The sequence below is a fragment of the Crocodylus siamensis genome, chromosome 13 (genome assembly GCF_052110815.1).
Source record: "Crocodylus siamensis isolate JL-2025a chromosome 13, ASM5211081v1, whole genome shotgun sequence".
Lineage (NCBI taxonomy): Eukaryota > Metazoa > Chordata > Crocodylia > Crocodylidae > Crocodylus > Crocodylus siamensis.
The window spans coordinates 4,467,693-4,487,921 of record NC_143407.1 but is presented as its reverse complement, the minus strand read 5'-3'; the positions used below and the strand labels follow the sequence as shown (position 1 = coordinate 4,487,921).

Here is a 20,229-nt window from a genome sequence, read left to right as displayed (position 1 = left end):
CCTGGCTATGTCAGCATTCCCATAGGGCAGCAGACACAAATCCGTGGCTCGTGCTCAGTTTTACTGGCAGCCCCATCTGATTTTGCTTTCTGTAGATGTTTTGTTTTCCTCATCAACCGGTGCGTTCCAGGCAGTCCTCAATTTCAAATGTTTCGAGTTGCAACCAATGGCACTTACCAAGTTCATCCATTAACTTGTTTTGACTTTCTGACATGACAACACTTAATCTGACGTGACAGCAGGCCAGTGAACAAGTTCACTGCATTGCCCTGGAGAACATGTGTCCAAAACTTCCTTGGACACTTTACTTAAGAAAGCAGACAAGACTCCACAAAAACCTGCAGCCAAGACTCCAGCCAAGAACCCTTCAAAAAGTTCAACCAAGAGCCCTTCAAAAAGTCCAGCAAAGTCACCTCAAAGAAGTCCTTCCAAATCAATATGATTGCTATCTACAATAGAAATACATTAATGTAGCTACATTACTCATCTATAATTGATGGGAGTGCAAAATTCTGGGTTACTTTTGGTGAAAACAAGTAGAATTGTGCCCATTTGGATTTCATTACCAGCACCCTTGTGACATTTCCCTAAACTGGTCCAACATTAGAAGAGAACCAGAACAACATTGGCAGCCAGTATCAATTAGCTACGTTTACTTGAAATTTAGCTCAAATTCCAATGAAAGAAATAGGTTTTACTTAACTCCAGAATATTTAATGAAATACAGTTGTGTGTGAACACCGCTCTAAAAGTATTACCAGCAAGATGATCTAAACCCATAACTTTGTCACAACTGTATGTACCATTTCCCCACCAAGTAAATGTCAATAGGCTTCAAAACAGAGCAAAGGTGATAACTACTGTCCACTTCTGACCTGCCAAGTTTTCTTCATCTTCTTTTTTAATCGGTTGTCTTCTTCTTAAATACCCTTGGAGATAGAAGAGTATCACCATCTAGCACCTGACAGTCCACCCAAACTCTCATTCTCAAATTTTACCAGTTGACTGCCTCTCCCTTTCCAAGTACACGTGCCCTAAGACTCATAAAAACGCTAGCTTCTCCAATGATAGTTCACTGTCCTTTACTGTATGTTACACATCAAATGTTTTTAGTCATTTGACTGATTAACACCTTTTATAGTACGGTCTTCCTGTCCGTTTTATTCCAAGAAACTAATTTGACAGCAGAAATAGGATCAACTTTTGCCTAATTGCAAAAGTAGCTGTGAGCTCATGTAATACATCTTTTCAACTTTAAGTGGCCCATGGAAGTCTTAAATGCCACATTTCTGATTGACATTACCATGTCCTATCCATAGTGCATGACAATACTCAGGAAAACCAATCCGGTTCCATTGGAAAGAGGCAGACTAAGCCAAAGCCAACTGCTATCTGTACAGAGGGAGACAAAATCCTAAAAGGTATTTTGAATAAACAAACCTGCACTTTAGGAAAATAACATGATCCATCTATAGGAGTAGCTGTAACTACAGGATTAAGAGACCCAATTCGCTTTTGGTTTTCTGACTTGGCAACTCGTTAGGGAAGCCCTAGCACAGTTTAAAACTTGAATGAAAGGCAGAATTACAAAACTATAGAGCTAAGATCCTATTTCACTCATCAGGCATCTAAGTGGACCTCTGTGTATAAATGCAATCCTACGTTCAAGTCCCCGACAAACAGTTAACATAAAAGTGAATGAATCCTCTTGCTGCTTTGTGTGGTTTAGTCTTTGGGGTAAGAGGACTAAGGGTAGGTGCATTAATGTTATTTAAGGATTGAGGGGTGAAGAGTATCATACTCGGGCCCCTAAATGGAATAGGATTGGGCCCTAAATCACATTGGCAATGCTTTCTTCTCACACACTCCAAAGACCGCCTCACCTAGTTCACTATTCTCTCTGAGCAGAACTTTTTAAAGTTCGCCAGATTGTACATCTAGGAGTCAGGATTATCTGAATTCTATTCCAAGCTCCCCTCTGTTGCATTATTTAAACCAGAGTTTCTCAACCCATGGGTCATGACCCAAAAGTGGGTCACAAGAATATATGAAAGGATCACGAACAAACTTTAAACAAATGGATCAACAAACTTTAAAAATGGATTCTCCCTTAAAAGGTGAAAAGTGTGGGAAAATGTGGCTTTTCTGATGAAGGCTATCAGAGTTCCAGTCTGTAAGGAGCTCCTTGGGGCCCCCGCTGCCCCACACACTGGGGCCTGGGCCAGAGACAGCAGGTCAGAACTGGCCATAGATGTTTACAAGTGGGTCCTGGTACAAAAAAGGTTGAAAATCACCGATTTAAACCATTTCATTTCCCACTTTCAGTCCACGCCTCACCTGCAAAGCCGAGATATTTACTTGCTTTGGAAGAAATGTTAATGGTCTTTTACAATTAATAGTTTGACCTTTACAAATCAGTGCCAATGTTAATGCTTCAGATCTCACAGGCTTCTTTTTTCCCTGCTTTCTTTCACACAAAATATTCCAAGCCACTTGTGCCTTCTCTAACAGAGAAAATGCTTCTTGTTTTAAGTCCACCATTAATAAAACACTGTCTTCCCTGTACAACTATGAAACATGCTGCAGGAGGATGCCCCACTCTGCATTTTGCCTTCAAGGTATCTGTTACACACCCATGACAAAGGTCTTATCTACATGAAGGAGCTACCCCATTCCCATGGTCAAATTGCTGCTGAAGCTGCAATTTGCTCTACTGGAACTTCCCCTTCCAAGACCAAGGTGTGCACCAGTGTTACCAGCTGCAGCTTTCTCGGTTTATAACCAGTTTGTCCAGCAACAAAAAAATTGGTGCTGGCCTGCAATCATCAGTCACACGGCAGATTCCCAATGCGGATATGGCTAAAGGGACACAAGCCACAATCACCACAAAATACCAAAGTAAAGTACATAAGAAAACTAGTGGCAGAACTCCAGACTTCTTGCTGATGGCTGCATTGAAACAGCTTCATTTAGACCCTGGAACACAGATTTTTAATTCTCCAGCTCATTTAAGGAGCTAAAGTACTGTAATAGCGGTGTATATTCGGACAGACAAGGAGCAGTTAAGTGTTCACACAACTGCAGTTTTCTTTACTCGTTTTCTTGACAGAAAGATATTTTTTCCTGTTTCACACTTGTAAACTTATCTGCTACACGAACTGTTAAGACAGGAAACCAGTAACTACCAAAGCAAGCTAGGACAACAGAAAAACCTTTTTATTTCAGATTTGCTCAAATGCTTACAATACTGCTTTGGTTACTGATTGATACAGAAATAGTAGCAGTTTCTTCCCTTTTTATAGCAAAGTAATAGTACTATAACAAACACAAAGTCATAATTGTGTATAAAAAAACAAAACAACCCCAAAATAATTGAGAGACTCCATAAGGGCAAGTGGCTTAAAAACAAAGCTCAGTTTTGATATGCTTCACAGGTTGCTGAACTGCAGTCCATTCTCATCATATACAAGTTTTGCTGCAATAAGATTTTGGTTACTCTGTGGACCTTCAGTTTTTCTACTTTCATCAATGCTTCAACTGTGCAAGTAAAACTAAAGATGCATTTGGTGTTGCATGGCTACAAGCAAGAGAGCACTGGCATGGACCAACAGTGTGTGTGTGTGAAGGGGGACTGAGAGGGGTCAGCAGCTCATTATAATTATGCACAATGAAAATAGGCACTGATACAGTAAAAAAAAAAAAAAAAAAAAATACACAGCATCTCATGGACTCCTAAGGCCACCAGTAAAGGTAAAGTTAAATAGGAAAGCCCCAGGCTTTCTTACTCACTTTTGGATGATTAATTGAGACCTAAAGTCAAAGACTCCTTGGGAACCCTCTGAATTACACTTTTTAAAATCGGGTGTAGGTTGTAGGCATGTTAATCTAAGGACATGGGTAGACAAGCATCTCAGATGCTTCCTCAGCCTGACAAAGGGTTTTTAAACCCAAAAGCCTGCTAAGAAAAACTTTTCCAACTATGTAGTTGGTCTAATAAAAGAGATCAGATTTACTTAAAGAACATTGACTTTTTAAACTCTACATTCATACTGTTTGCCGCTAGACAGGAGTGGTAAGGTTTGAGAAACTTGGGCTAAAAACAGAGAAGCAGCTTATCTCAGGTCTGACTGTCCTGAGCTTAGCCTGGGACTGTAGTTTACCAATGCAGCTTGAAAGGCCATTAACTCTAATTAACCCCAATTGTCCTGTAAGTGTTATCTTGGTACTTCACAGATACTTAGGATATCAGAGAACAGTGTGTTTGTACATCTATAAGATCCCAGAATAAAAGGCTCTTTCCTGGGGAAATCTGTATATTTTTAACCTTAAACTAAAGAATCCCAGCCAGCACAGGGAGAGCACAAACAGTTTCAAAGAGCTGTGTTTAAAAGGTGGTTGCCTCCTGGCAGCAGTTTGGATGGGCCTTTGAACCAGTTTATTTTATAGAGACACTAAAACAAGGTCACCAGACCTTTCTGCTTTAAAAGCAATGCCTTTTTGTTTTGAGTATCTTGTATGCCAGAGACACAGCTCTGGAGGAAAAAAAAAAAAAAAAAGACACCAAGCCACATTTGCACAGTAAATCCACCCTGCCCCACCCCCACCCCCCCGCATCTGGCTAAATTCATCTCTAACGAAGAGATTTTCTTCTTCACTCTGTGGAAGTTTTTGACATTTATTTAGTAAAATCCTGTTAATTTATATTGTTCTTACAGTTAGCAAGCAGCTGATTGTGTGTGTGGCTGGGGGGAAAAACCTCAAACCCCAAATTTAGCATTCTAAAGTCACTGGATACAACCTGACATCTTAAAAAGAGACCTTTGAGGATTTCCCCCCTTTCAGCACGTTGCTTATTGAAGGCTATTATGCATGCCGTAGTAACAGCCATGGAAATCAAGGAGTCACTATGGCATATCAAGCTGCATATAACATATCATATCACATCTCACATCATATCATATGATATCTCATATCATGAAATCTATTTCTGCAGCAGCAGTGCTAATAAGCTATTAGCTCACTGGACCTGGACTCAGGAAACAGGTATTTAATTTCTTTGGTCACATCACTCCCCTCTCTGTGCTTCAATTTGTCTCACCTGTGAAACAGAATAATACTGACCTCCTTCCTAAAGTACTTGAATGTAATTAGTGGGTGGAAAAGTGCCATGTAAATGCTAAATAAAAGACAGACCCTTAAAAAAAACAAAGACGTGTAAGAACAGAAAAATAAGATTTGTAAAATTCTGTTAACCTTCATTTTAAGCCATTTTCTTTCTTTTTTACAGTATATTAACTTTGACCAGTAAATTTAGACAGAACAAGTTCCACCATGCAGTTTGCCCATACTGTCTGCACAGTGCTCTTCCTTTTGCTTTACTGTGAACCCAGAACAGGGGAATGTTTAAGGACATTCAAAATGGATGAAAGGATTTTGCTATGCATTGTATTCTAATATACATAACTTTTATCCTTAAAAAGTAACAAAATGTTGGGCTTAATTTCTTAGTGCTCAGCACTTACACAGCATCTTTCAAAATTTAAAGTATGTTACAAATAGTAAGCAATCATTCCCTTCTCTGTTCTCCACCCTTGGCCCTACACAATCAGAGAGGAAACCAGTTACAGAAGATAAAGTGATATACCACAGACAAAAATCACTCCTATAGCTGGGAATGGATCACAGGTGTTTCTGGCTCTGTCCAAATCACACAGTAGTTTTTAATATTCTTCCTTCCAATATCCTTCTTGTTGTATCTGCCACAGAAAAATGCGGAGTGTTGCAGATTCGTCTTGCCTGTGATAAATTTCCATTTCTCTCTCTCTCTCTCTATATATATAAAACCAATTCTACTTGACTGAGTCATACTAAATCTCTCTCCTTTTTCTTTTTCAGATAATTGGCAAATACATTTTTAACAAAATCAGCCCTCTTTAGCCGCAAAGTCATTCATTAACAATGAGTACACAGACCATGCAAGGAGAATAACAGGCATCAGAAAGGCAAATGAGAGCTTTCTCCATCACTTCCTTCTGCCCTCCTAAGCCTGCTTCTTTCTGTGTTTTCCCTTGGATCACTAAAAGCAGCAGGTGGGCATTCAGACAGCCATATCACCACAACCACCTAAGGCTTCACTCACCACTCCAGAATGGTTGTGAAGAAGCAATTCATTGGCATTTGTAAAGTGGTTTAATATTAGAGGGTGGAAGGTGATATAAAAGTCTTATTGTCCTACAAAACAAGGCAGTTTACAACCTTTTCCTCATTCACTGCTGGACACCCCACGAAAGTGGCATCAGACCAGTACATTTAAAAACTGCATGTTCAAGTTAAAGACAAATGGATAGATGTAACAGACAAAAGGCAACTCTTGAGTTAGTTTGTAGTCTAGACAATTATTGAGCTAGTATGCAGTTCCTTTGTTCTGAGTACTGCAGTCCATGCACACACGTGAAAGTTCTGCTATAGAAATGCCCAAGTTCACAGCAATTCCTTCTGAAATAAGGCAACACAATATGGGCCACTAATATAAGCACTTTGCGACTAGAAAGCGTCTTGCTGCATCCCCCAAGCACAATTGTCACAGATGATGAAAAGTCCTGGCATTTCCTATGTAGTTAATTTAGAGATATGCAGATCCAAAGTGAGAAATAAAAGAGGATTTACCGTAATGCCACACTGGGAATCCAGAGACACAGGCAAACTGCTTGATCTTTGCTTTCATAACAAAGATTGCTGTAGTAGCTTTTCAAAGAAGGCTCTGTTTAGTTGGAAAGTGCAGATACTAATAATTACTTCCTCCATTCGTATCCAGTCACGTTACATGAGGAAGCAGAGAACTCTTACTTCAAAAGGTGTTAACCCGAGTCACGCAGCTGAACAGAACCACAGGAGCTGACCGAGCTGATTTGTGGCAGAGCTTCTGGTTGGTAGTCAGCTAAAGAGAAATTCTCCCCAGGTCACTGCAAGCAATGCTTTATTGAATATGAGCATGCACTGAACAGGAAATAATGGAGGATCGTGTAAAAAAGGCCAATGCTGAATGAAAAAAGCGTATGGGGAATGAAGAAAGATTCCCATTGGGTTTGAAGCAGAGAGAGAAGAAAGTGCAACTAGCAACAAGCCCAACCAGGTGAGGAGGCATCCTTTAGATTAATATAATCCCCCTGGCCAGAAACAGAGGAGTCTCTATCACCTGTGGATGATGATATCATCTTTTCCACCAGAACCCTAGAAAACAACAAAAGATGATGTTATAAGGCAGCAATGGACCACACAGCCTTAGTCAAATACGTGACTACAAGTATCTTGCCATTACTGCACGAGTTCAAGTCATAAGGCACTAGGCCATATAATCAGGAGACCCAATCTCGCATCCCCATCACAGACAGTACCAGCGCTGGAGACTCACTGGCAGCATCGTAAGAGAAGTCAATGGCTGTATACACCACAGAGACCAAAGGAGCCATCTAACCCTGGATGCAGGTTCCCTCCTGCTCAGGACCGAGGCACTCGCAAGCCTTTCGTAGAGAAACCTGCATTTTCACGGCTTGACCATTATATTGGTCCCCTGACAGTCGTACACCTGTTCATAAGTCATAATAAAAATTAAAAGGCCAAATTATCTGCTGACATAACTCCACTGAAGGAATGCCATGCCATAACATCTAATTTCTTACATGATAGCACCTGTTCTCCTAGTAAAGACCAGCAGATAAAAACATGTATTATACTGTTTTTAAAGAACGTTATTTTCCAAAGCATGCCACATCTTAAATGAGGAGAAAAGAACTACCAACCTTTGGACTGTAGTTTCCCTTTAGGAGATTTAGGAATACATTATTGCTAGTATCTGTTACCTGCTGATGGTGTAATTAGTATCCAGTAAGACAGAGATATTGGGAAGAGAGGGGAGTTAACCCTCTTATGCATCACCAAAACCAATTACACCTACCTCATAGACTCATTAACATTCTTGTTTTCCTTGACAGATGTTTCAATCCAACCAGAGAAGCCATTCTCCTTGCTGAACTGATCTATCTCTTCCCTGGTCACTGCCCAGGGGGAAAGGTCACTCTGTAAAACAAGACAGTCACTTCAAATTAAACTTTTCAATCTTAAACAAGAAGAGCGAGCTTTTTTCTGCCACATATATTTGTCTTTGTTCAGACAGCCCTCCACACAGACTATGATATAACAGGGATTTCTTAGAGCTGTTGGTACACAGGTTTTTTGTAAAAGCTAATGCATTTATCTGGGGTGAGATACCTGTGACAAACTCAGATGGTTTGGAGATCCTTGCAGAGTGGGAAAAGCAACAGTTCTCACTCATCCAAAACAGCAATTTCATTGCTGCAGTTTCATAGACAGGACTGTACCCATCACTGCTATTGCACTGAAGCAAACAGAGAAGTACAATGTGCAGGTACAGACTGTTTCCAGGGGGTTGCACTACATCCAGTTACACTGTTTTAGTTACACTGCTGTACACACTTCCTTAGTGCAGACAGAGCTCAAGTTCTTTACAGTCTGCTGTCAAGAGGCAGCCCTCTCAAACAAGTTGCCAGGGGAAGTACACGCCTGTAAAACACGCTGTTCCCTTTATCACCTCTTCAGTAACTGGTTGTTGGCCAATTTCAGATTTTAGACTTCATCCCTCAAACTGTACAAGTATCAAGCTGAACCTTAAACAGGTCTTTTGAGCCAATATTAGAACAGAGAAGAGAAAGCTCTGTAGCGTGAAGGTATTACTGAAGGTAATTTTTAAACGCAAGAGAAAGCTGCAAATGATTTACACACTGAAACCGAGGGCACCTCTCTCACAAAATTCAAAGTAACTGGAAAACATCAGATTGGTCGTATACTCCTGCTTTAACTGTCCTATTATACCAGCTCTTCCTAAACTGATGCAAGACCTGAGTGGGTGGAAAAGCCTTGCAAGCCTTCTCTGACAATACAGCAGAAGGAAGATTCCCGAGACGGCCTCCTTGTCTGAGCACTCTTCACTGCCAGTTCTCTACCAGCTGCTCTGAACTGGGCCCAACTAATGGACCAAGATCCAGTGATCATTTAGCAGCATACAGCAAACAAGGCTCCAGTTTTGGACAATATTCAGTATTGACCTAACTCCTTTTACACAGGGATGAGATCAATGTTTGCTAAAGGAGCTTCTGGTTTTTTGGGTTTTTCTGAAGCCAGGGTGATGATTTTTTAAAAAGTAGCCTAGTCACCATCCTAAACAGTTTTTAAGTTCAGTTTATAAATCATGATAGCTTACATCAACAGCTAGTGGTAGAACACAGGTTAAATACAACATAGTTCCACTTGCAGTGAAAAGCCAAACCATATTTAGGCTTTAGCCTGAACTGCTTATTTATTTATTCATTCATTTATTCTTTTATTTATTAATGGATTTTGAGCTCACTTTGCAAACAATTTGAGCGCTTGGCACAGATGGAATCTGAAAATCTGGCCACAAAAGGACAAGTATCTCCTCCAACCAGTCTTTAGTGAAACATTTTGCTGGCTCAAGATGCACAAGGAGAATCATCTAAACTAAATGTGAAAGGAGCTCAAAGGTGACAGTCATGCGTGGCAGTATCAAATCCTAAAACAGAGGGGCCCTGCGTAGGGTTGCAACTGGTCCGTCTTCCTGTCAGCCAGTACTATTCTCTACAACACATTCTCTAGCATTTATCTAGGGCAAGGAGGAAAAAAAAAATATAACTGCTTGTGCCCAACTCAGCATTTTAAAGCTGCTATGAAACAAACCAATAGTGAGTGAGAAATGCTGCCAGGGGAGCCAGCTGCCAATCAAACCAGAAAAAGGATATCTTGCCAGGCAGAGGCCAATTCTGCAAGGAATCTCCGGCCAGATGGATCTACCTTTCTGAACTATTTCCACATCACAAAATTATCTAACACACTTTCAAACAGGAGCAATCATGATTTGAGGGGGGTGATGGAGAACGGGGGAGCGGATTTTGAGAATGCTCCTAGCAGGGCTTGACTTCTTCCTTCCCCCAAACTGTTCCTGGGACGAGTTTTCCTCAAAGAATCAAGCGATACTGCTTTTGTTCTAGGAGCAAACTCTGCCCCAGTGCCTGGTTAGTCATGGGACGGCCAGGCCTCTCAAACAGATTCACTCCCCTCAGAGTTTTTCATTCACTTAAGAACCAAGGCCAATAATGAACGCCCTGGTCCTGGCTCAGGAGGCCCTTGCCAATTAAGGGAAGGAAGGTGCAACACAATGGACCAGGAAAGTACTAGCAAGGCTCCAAGGTACTCTGGCAACGTGCAGGGGAGGTGGTCTCCTTCCCTACGTTAGATTAACGCCCCCCATCATCCTCCCCTCCCACGCCTCTTCTCCCAGCGTAGGTATGTACAAAGCACATCGAGACTTGCTCACTTTATTGGCCAGCAGTAAACAAGGCACAGGGCTCCCATTTGGCAAAGTGAGCTTGCTGTCCAAATCTTGCTTCCACTTCCGGCTGTTCTTGAATGTACTGGTGTCGGTGACATCAAACATGATCACGCAAGCTGATGCCTCTCTGTAGTACAGCCGGGTCATGGATGTAAAGCGCTCCTGTCCTGGGGAAGAAGTAGAAAAGAGATGGTTCTTAAACCTAGTCTTTTTGGATGTGTCCACACTGGGGATCTGTCCCAGCCACAGTCAGCTGAGGCCAACCACCTACTTCAGCCAGGGTGCACTACAGCATCCTTCTAACAAAGTGTCCTACCACCACCCCCACTTAAGAGATTAAGGGAAATTGAGGTACAAATAGAAAAGCATCTTGCCCCAAGTGTCTCAGTAATGCACTGGGAAGCACGACAGCTCGAACATTTCAAATTCCCTCCCACATGCTCAATCATACCTTCTCCCAGGCCTATTTTTCAAACCCGCTCCCACCACCATTGTCATTCCTGCAGAAGTTGAGGCTTTCCCTCCCACACCGTGAAACCCTGTGGACAGCAGCAGTTCTTGAAACTAAGCACGGCTGGGAGTAGGGTTCCAGCGGCATTTTCTTGATCAGTGTTGACAGGGATGCGTGTCCTCCCCACCCCACGTGGGTTAATAAAACTGTGCTTCAAAACACGTGGTATACACGTAAACACAGTTGTCAGGAAAAGAAAAGTATCCATGCTTCTCAGAGAAACTCTGCTAGGAGACTGTATAAACCACAGCTGCTGCTAGTACAGTTTTAACCATGGAGTGAATAAGTTCTTTCTTAGGGCTTGGATCTGCTACCAGAACCATTTCAGTAGTGCCTCGGCTAGGCGCTGCTTGGCTGTGCCTGTAGAAAGAACATGCAAAGGATGTGGCACCCGTTATTACCAAGTCGCTTTTGCATGATTCGCCACAACAGTTAAAAATAAGAGCTTGATAACAGCTGCCCACAGCTGGGTGATGCTTGTGAAGTTAGGCATCACCATAGGTTAAGGCATCGGTAAGCTATAAACAGACCAACTGTTTATCTGGAACTGGTTGTTCCAAGCTTTGACTCTATCAAAACAGCCAGGGGACACACAGCTCGATTGGCAATTAAAATAACCCCAGATGTCCTAGGGAAAAGCATTCTCTCGGTACTTCACAGGTACTCAGTGTGGGACAGTGGGCAGGTAGGATCCCAGAATACAATGCTCTGCCCCAAGGGTTAAAAAAAAAAGAAAAAAAAAATTGGTCTGTAACTTTACAGGCCTTTATGGTGGTTAGTACCAATACCATGTTCTTGGTTTCTTCTGCCTGCCTTTCACACCGTACATACGGCAAAGGGAGGATTGACTGTACCAGTGCCCCATACAGCACTGAGATCGCTATGAGTTCTTTGACAGCAACGTAGCCAGCCATTAGTTCCATAAACCCTAAGCAGCTAGTCAAATTTTCTTCACAAGGACCACCGAACAGCTGATATTGTGGTAGCCTGACATGGCACTGGGCCACCATTTAATTCAGTGGATTTACTCCTGATTGAGAACCAGGTATAAGATTCTTATAACTACCAAACAGGTAAAAGGATCCAAGAGGTAAAAGGCTCATATCCAGTTACAAGTCACTTTTTCCTCTTTTTATTTCTTTACAGCTACGGAAAGGGTGCTACATAGTGTATAACCAACACTGCTATGTTCCTTACAGTCAAACCTTTAATTAAAGACTAAAATGGTCATTGCTAGCTAGTGATGGGCACTACCAAACACCACAATATTTATCCTCCAATCCAAAAAAAGATGGTTTAGGCTGATTCTTTTTTTTTGGGGTCTTTTAGAAGAAGGCCTTTTCAAAGCGCGGACAGCTTTGAAGTTCTGTTGTCCCGTCGCTTGTGTGTCTGGGCTCACCTGCAATGTCCCAAAGCTGAAGTCGTATGATCTCAGACTCTGACCACTGCACCACCTTCAGAGCGAAATCCACTGAAAGGCCCCAAACAGAGAGAAAGTCTTATTAGAAATTATGCAAAGCCACCATGTCTTCCCCCTCCTCACTATCTTTTGCATCTGTAGTTAGGCTTTACATTTGGGTGGCAAAGGCAAATTAAATTGGGTCATACATGAACACGACGTGTCATTTCCTCTTTCTCTGTACACAAGCTTCCTCATTATCACATAGTGGTCTATCACCATGCCTACAATAGTACTGCATGCCTACAATATCATGGTCACTATGCCTACAATAGTACCCCATGGGGAATCTACTGGTCCAGCTCCACAGAGGTGGAGAACATCGACAGGGCTAAGAACATCAGACAGCATCTGATGAAGCTGCTTACAAAAGCTTACGTATCTCTGATTTAGTGATCCTATAAGGTGCACATACACCCTGCCTTCTGCCCCACCTCAGACTAACAGCTAATTTCCCCTCTCTCAGCGCAGATTTACCCATTACAAAAGAGGCAGCTGAGGTGAAGAGTCTCCAAAGGGTTCAGCATTAGGCAAGTTGTTTCCCCAAAGTCAACACCGCCTGCAACAGAACTAGAGGGCTTTCACCACAAGCGTTTTGTGAAAATCCCACAGAAAGCTTTTGGTTTCCAGAAAGAGACCCTGAGTCCCAAGGCTCTTTGGGGGAGGAATCCTAGGCTTGAACTGTGGCTTGTTTAAAAAAAAAAAAAAAAAAAAAGAGAGAGAGAAAAACAAGAGAGAGAAAACGTACCCCTCCCCAGGGTCTAACCTTGAGCAGAACAATGTAGACTAGAAGCAACAGGTAATCTTATCACAGAGGGAGCTTGAAAGCAACCTTGTCCTCTTCCCCAGCCCTCTGGGTTTACTTTACAATTCAGTCAAGTGCTATTCAGATTGCACATTTCGTACCCTTAACCCAATTTAAAACAGCAGGCACAACTAATCAGATTTTTTTGATAAGGGTCAAACACACACTCACACACACAATGGGAGTAGTTTAAAGTAAGAGGTCAGTCCTTCCAATGGTGCCTCTCCTCACTGCTCAGAGGTTTTTAATTCAGACACTCAGAGCAGAGCTAAAAGAAAAATGCCAATACAAATATTTACCCAAAATAGCTTCTTTCTTTCTTAAGTAAAATAAATCACAGTATCAAAAATAAGCCCAGCCTTCTGTCAGTAGACAGCCTTGACTTTGCACAAATCCAAGAACCCTTCCAGAGTTAGCTTTTTTTTGCTTTTTTTTTTGTCAGCACCTGTCTTCACTTTGTGCTGCCTGGAGCAATGTTTTATATTCTTTCAGGCACTCTCCCCTTTCACCCCCCAAACCAATCAATTCTAATGAGTGCCTAGCGCCTTTAGACACATGCACACATACATGACCTACATTTTTCGGAAGCAATGAGAATTCGATGCATCACAATCAGGAGGAAAGCTGGCCAGCAGAGCTATTATCTAAGTCAGCTGCTATGCAACTTTTTGAAGGGGAAATAAGGGCTGCAGCCCTCCTGCTGCTCAACTGATCAAAGTTCTGGATAAATGCACATTTTGCAGGGCAAATCCAGCCCCTTGTGCCCTATTACCCCAGCGGGGCACAAGCTCCCACTTTTAAGAACTCTGACCTAGTTCTTCAGTCTGGATGCTCCAGCAGAAAGATTAAAGCTGAATGTGCAATGAAGTGGATGAAAGGCACCCATGCTGGGCTCCATTGTGCACCACTCATAAACCATGCGAATTAAGTCTTGGTGCCTCCTGTACTTTGCAGGTTATTCATCTCTCATGGAGCTTACAGGCACTCTGCATGATGACTGATGCCTTCAAACACAACAATCCTCACAGAATACAACCAAGATCCTGCCTACATTCAACCATGCTGCAGCAATGGTGGTGCTCAGCTCCAAGATCAACGCACAGCTCCACCTTCGGGATGTTCAAGTGCTTCAAGTATTTAACCTGACAGCTTGCAAAGAAGAATTTTTCCATCTATTTGAGTTGGTCTACTGAAAGATATCAGTTTTACTCAAAGACCCTTGTCCGCCTCAAGTATTTAACAACAGTAAATAATGCAGCCAGTCTTTAATTCACACATAACAGGATGTAAACGTTTGCTTCCCGGAACACATGCTTGTGTCATGTTTGCACTGTCATTTATTGTAACAAGATTCAAAAACAAGCATCCCCATAATTTTCATCTTTCCTATCCCCCTTGGACTCATCCAAATGACCTCCCCTGAAGAATGCAGGATGCGAGTTTGATTCTAAGATGCTGCCAATGTTTAACCGAAGCAGGGTGACTACAAGGCATTCAAAAGACGATTACCATAACTGACAATCATCTTCTATCTGGGCCATAACTAGTATGATCTCTCTGCAGACAAGGATTTTTTCAAGCTACTTTGCTAGGAGGAACTAGAGAGCAAAGCCATGTCACAGGACTAGTATGCTAGTCACCAGGTCATCCAGCACAAGTGACTTCAGCAGAGATGAGACCCAACACTGGTATAAACTGGGCCAAGATTTGCTAGTGGGGCAGTTCGCAGCTTTGTTTCTGCTAGGGCAGCTGTTGTAACAATATTCTCCTGTACAACAAGCCACAAGATCATTCGAATTAGAGGCACCTTGAAAAGCAGCTGTCGGGCAGAGGGTTTTTGAATAAAACTGTAGCTTGCACCATTGTGCTTTAGAGAGGAGCTGCCTTCCTGTCTTCACTGTCCAGTCCGTAACCATCTCAGACTCAGACTCAGAACTCGTCTGGATGCTTCTTTGCACCAGTGTGTGCAGTCAGGATGCCTGGATACTTCCCTTCAGGTTAGAAAAAAAAATACTAACCCATTTGTCAGAGGCCTAATGAATAAGGCGTGTAAAGTACCTTGAGATCCATATGTAAAATAGCGATCCATATACTGTAGAGTAGAATAATTATAGGCTGATAACTACCGATGGAATAAGACTCTCCCCTGAAGAAGGGGAAGACTCTGCCTGAAGACGGGTGTTTGTACCCGAAAGCCTGCAAAGAACCATTTTATTAAAAGATATCACATTTACCCAAAGAACCTCGCCTGCCTACGGCCTTACACCAACATGACTACCTATGAAATAAGAGCCAGTTTCAAGACTGGATCACAATTTTGGGAGCCCCGCAACTACCACAGATCTGCTTTTCAGACCGTTTAAAACAAAAAACAAAAACAAAAATAAAAAATAATAGTAAAAAAAAAATCAGACCCCTTGACAAGTGTGTCACATTAGTCACCTTTTAATTGAGGTGTGCAAAAATGCTTGTGAACATTTAGAACAAAAAATAACACATCTTCTCACTCAGCACCGACTTGCAGGTTTCCTGGCGCGGAGCAAGTTTGCAACACCTGTCTCCGGTTTCCTCTCCCTCGCCAGTATTACCTGTAATTCCCTCCCCCGCGGGCTCTTCATTGCAAACTCCTTTCTCCCCCACCCATGAGTTCTTTTTCATTACAAACTCCTGGCCGCCTTGTTATTAAAGGGAGAACTCACACCTCTTTGAGGAAATAAGCTTTGTTGATCAACTGACTCGTGCTTCCGGTGCTGTAATTACAGGTGTCCCAGGTATCCTCCCTGTGTTACAACAGCCCCCCCATGACCATGACACCTTTCAAATCCCGCAAATCTCCTTCAGGCCAAAACCCCCCTCAAAAGCGCTTTATGCAAGCCCCAGGTTTCGGTTCTGGGTTTGTGCAGCCCCCGGGGCCAAGGAGCTCCCAGGCCGTGTTTACAAGTCCCAGCAGCTACGGGAATACAAGCAGCAGCTGTACCGGGATGAGCCCAGCAGCCCTCGGCCCAGCAAGTCACTCACAGGGAGACAACCGGAGTCTTTGCAAGGGACGGGGAAACCACACGCAGGCTTTTTAACCACAGACCGAGATAAAGAGCCCACTATGAAAAGTTTAATAACACTCCCCAGCGGGGCAGCACTTTCCATCTTCAAAGCCGCGCAGGAATGCTTTAATTTAGTAAATGACAAGGCCATCCCCAGAAATGCAGAGGAGGAGGAGAGGGAAAGGAGCATCCTCCGCAGGAAGGAGAGGCTGTGCTGGCAGCTTAGAAGCGAGCAGGGGGCCAAGGAGAAAGTTCCACCTCGCGGACGAACTTCAGCTCTCCTCTCCACTCGGGTTAGCTGTGCGCTGCGAGCGTGGCCCGTGGCGCCAGGCCCCGCAGGCCGTGGCGGGGCAGGACTCACCTCCCACGGTGGACTTGTAGTGCTTGTCGAAGCTGTCGTTGGCGTAGCGCTGCACCAGGGACGTCTTCCCCACCGTGACGTCGCCCACGATCAGCACTTTGAACATGCGGTCATGATGCCCCATGGCTCCCAGGCCAAGCCCGGGGCCCCGCCACTCGCTCTAGCGCCCCGCGCCAGCCGCAGGCAGAGCCCTCTAGTGCCCCGGGGCCAGCTTCCAGCCGCAGGCCGAGCGCTCCAGCGCCCCGCACCAGCTGAGCCCCGGCCGCCTCATGGCACCGGCGAGCACCCAGCCCCTGAGGCAGCGCCCGCCCCGCGTCACGTGAGCGGCTGAGGCGGGGCCGCCGGACTACAGCACCCAGCAGGCGCCGCGCCGCGCCCCGGCGGGCGGGGAGGGGGGCCGCGCGCGGGGGCTGATGGGTGCTGTAGTCCGGCGGGGAGGGGAAACGCCCGAGGGACCCAGCCCCTGGTGGGGGGACGCTTTCCAACTCGAGAGCCCCAAACCAGCACCTCGGCGCCGTTGCCTTGTGCCTCAGTTTCCCCCCTCTGTGAAATGGGGACAAACGTGCTGCGCTCCCCTCCCACATTTGCTGGGGGCACATTGTGCAGCCCTGTTGGTTTAAGGCCGTTGCACCCAAAAGCTTGCAAAGAACTTTTTCCCCCGCCAAGTACTCAAGAAGATGTCGCGTCGGCCCAAAGAAACTTGCATGGTAGGCGCGATTACTAAACGATTTCTCCGCCGCGGCCCTCGTCGCAGTCACTTCTTCCCCTCGGCTGCGAGCAGGGATTTGGATGTTTTGTGACCTGCCTGACGCGTTACAGATCTGGATGGAGTCCATCGCTGGGGGGGTTTTGCGGGAGTCGCACGTGAAAACCAAACAGCGTTGTCACCGTTTTGTCGCTGCGCCGTGTCTCCTCCAGCGTGATGGCTACGCACAGTCTTTTGGTTTTTTCTCATTTGGGGAGACGTGTCTCTGTCTTGACCGGACGCTAAAGCCACAGCCGGCCCAGCTGCGGAGGAAAAATCGGAAGGGCCTTAAAGGCTTAAAGATGAGCCGGCAAACACGTCTGAACACAAACGCATCTGATTTTCGAAAGGAGAGCCCATGATTTTTAAGCCAAATCTTACGATTTGTAAGGAACCTGCTCATGAAATAAAACTGGTCCCGTTGGATTTAATGGTAAAAATCCTCTGGCTTTTAAGAGGGGGAGGATTGTACCCCCTTATTTTTTTTAATGTTTGGGGGAAGCAAGAGGGGCTCAAAACCTGCTTCTGTCGGCTAAAATAGCCTTCCAGAAACCTGCCTGCGAGTCCCAGGGAATAAAGAGACAGCAGCACAAGCGTCGGGCTTTTATCCCTGGTGGACTGCGTAGCAAGGCAGAAGGTACTTCTAATTCACAGGCCATTTGCAAAAGAAAATTCGATCCCATGCCTCTTTGTGGTTTGTCTGCCCCACGCCACCACTGCACCATGCACACGGGAAAGAAAATGCAGACTGACTTTTACCCGTGTCTTGCTAAACATGTGTTCGGGTAACCGGAGACACGAATCCAGGTACGACAGGTGTAGCAGGGACAGCCGTTCAGATAGGAATGGGTGACCGGGATTAAATGAAGTCTCTTTGGTTTCTGCGTGTTCTTGCTGCAATGTTTGCCTCGGGAAAACTCAAGGTGACCCTTGGTCAAGTGAGCAGTCCCAAACCACATCCACATCGGATAATAAATAGCTCACAGTGTTGAAAGAAAGAAAGAAAAGGCTGTAGCTGCCAGGAATGCAGTGCTGTTTGCAGGAAACGGCCCCCATCGGTTTCTGAGGGTTGCTTAGCATTCACGCGGCATGTGCACCAGAGTACCGCGGTCCATAGACCCTGATAAAGTCGTTGTGGAGGAAGAGGAGACACATGTTAATAGAGCAGCCCTGCCAGCAGAGGCTGTAATTACAAAGCCAGTCAAGGGTTTGGGTGCACGGCATGTGGCTGAAAACAAACAGCTTCGTTCTTTGTCTGGAAGTCATGCCAGCTGTACAGGCAGCCACACAAATGCAGAGCTTCAGCTGGGATGCTTCAAGGCTGGTGGGCTCTAATCTCTCATTTTCGTTAGCCACATGTTGCTTGCTACACATACAATGTATTTGCTGTCTTCTTACCTGTCCGAGACGTCTGAAACCTGAATGATTAGAAAGCTGTAGCGAGACCTGCGAGAAACCTGCCGCGGTTGAAGAGACCTTTCATCAAGAGGCAGCTGCACTGAGCACACATGAAAACATCATGAAGACAGCTAGGCATCATCCGTCGGTAATTCGGATAATGCCCCACGTTTCAGATCAGTTATTAAGCCAGATGTGTCGCACGACTGAGCTGCTGATGCAAACCCCTTAGCACAAACAAGGACAGCAGACAGACATTTGGCCACGCTGCCTTTTGGAATCCGCTTGGAGATGCCAGTTCTTCCTGCCCGTGTACTCCGGGACCCCGCAGCCCCCGCAGCGCGGTGGCCCAGCTACCTGCACCGCCTAGTTCAGGTTGGCAGGCCTCCACTTAAATAGTTTCTCTGCAGCTGGACAGGCATCTCCCTACCAGAAAAACTTTCAACAACAGGGACATTTTTAATTCTCATGAAAAAAACCAAACAGTCTGTGTGTGTGTATATACACGTATCCATCCATCCATATGTAAACACATATACATACTTTTTTTTTTTTTATTACGCAAAACTCCCCAAATGTGAGCAATGTGTAAAATTCCATTCAGCTGAGAAAGGCTGATAGGGCAGGTGAAAAATGTTCAGTCCGCGCAGCCAGGAGGGGGAGCCGAATCCTTCTCCCTGCTGAGGGCTCTCGATTCAGGTTTGCTATGCCAGGCTTTGCTCTAACCCGGTGCTGGGTGCTTTTGTTTTATTGAAGTCTAAGACCAGCAGCAGCTTGCAGCATCTAATCCTCTAGGGGCTTTTTAGTTGGCTTTCTAGCTATTATGCAACTTGGAGAGCATCCCATAGGGGCTTTCCGTGCCTTCTGGACCAAGTTTCCCCTTTGCCCGAGCTGCACTGCATGCTGGTTGGGTGTCTGGCTGAGGGAAATGAGCCAAGTTCTTCGGGATCCTCATGGATGGATTTTACTATAAAAACTCAAGCTGCTTTGCAGGCTTACTGAACCAGTATGTTGTTGCTGTGAAGTCTGAGTTTGTCTCTTCTTCGCAATGATGGCACGGCAAGGACGTTTTGTACTGGTAAGACTTTGGATTCATCAGGCCACACTATAGGTGTAGGGTTTCATTTTAAGCTTCAGCTACCCTTGTTAAAACAAGGACCATCAAAGCTTTTGCTATTCAGGACTCTCCCTAAAGAGTGTATTACACTTAAATCCTAGAAGTAGACCCCTCTGGAATAGGATGCACACAGGCACGTGGTGTAAGAAATGAAACGGGGTCCGGCCCTTTGTACTGAAGCGGGCAAGTTTTTCTGGGCTGCTGTCCACAGCAGCTGTATTCTCTGATGTACCATTCAGTCCACTGAAGAAACCGGCCTCAAAACTAATTCATGCTAGACGTCACCTTGTCTAGACGTTACGCTGTGCGACAGGACACACTAGTGCTAGCCCATGCCCAGGTTCCTTCCTTGTATAGTCTTGCCTGAAG

General features: G+C 44.6%; 1 protein-coding gene across 1 annotated transcript; it reads right to left on the bottom strand.

Annotated features, from left to right (window-relative positions):
- Window positions 1-3,200: 3,200 nt before the first annotated feature.
- RAB29 (RAB29, member RAS oncogene family) lies at window positions 3,201-16,918 on the bottom strand. Its single transcript, XM_090026085.1, has 5 exons — window positions 16,601-16,918; window positions 12,334-12,405; window positions 10,409-10,590; window positions 7,955-8,076; window positions 3,201-7,230 (listed from the first exon to the last, which is right to left on the bottom strand). The coding sequence occupies exons 1-5, from the start codon at window positions 16,722-16,724 to the stop codon at window positions 7,113-7,115; spliced, it is 618 nt and encodes a 205-aa protein (XP_089882211.1). The 5' UTR covers window positions 16,725-16,918; the 3' UTR covers window positions 3,201-7,112.
- Window positions 16,919-20,229: the final 3,311 nt, after the last annotated feature.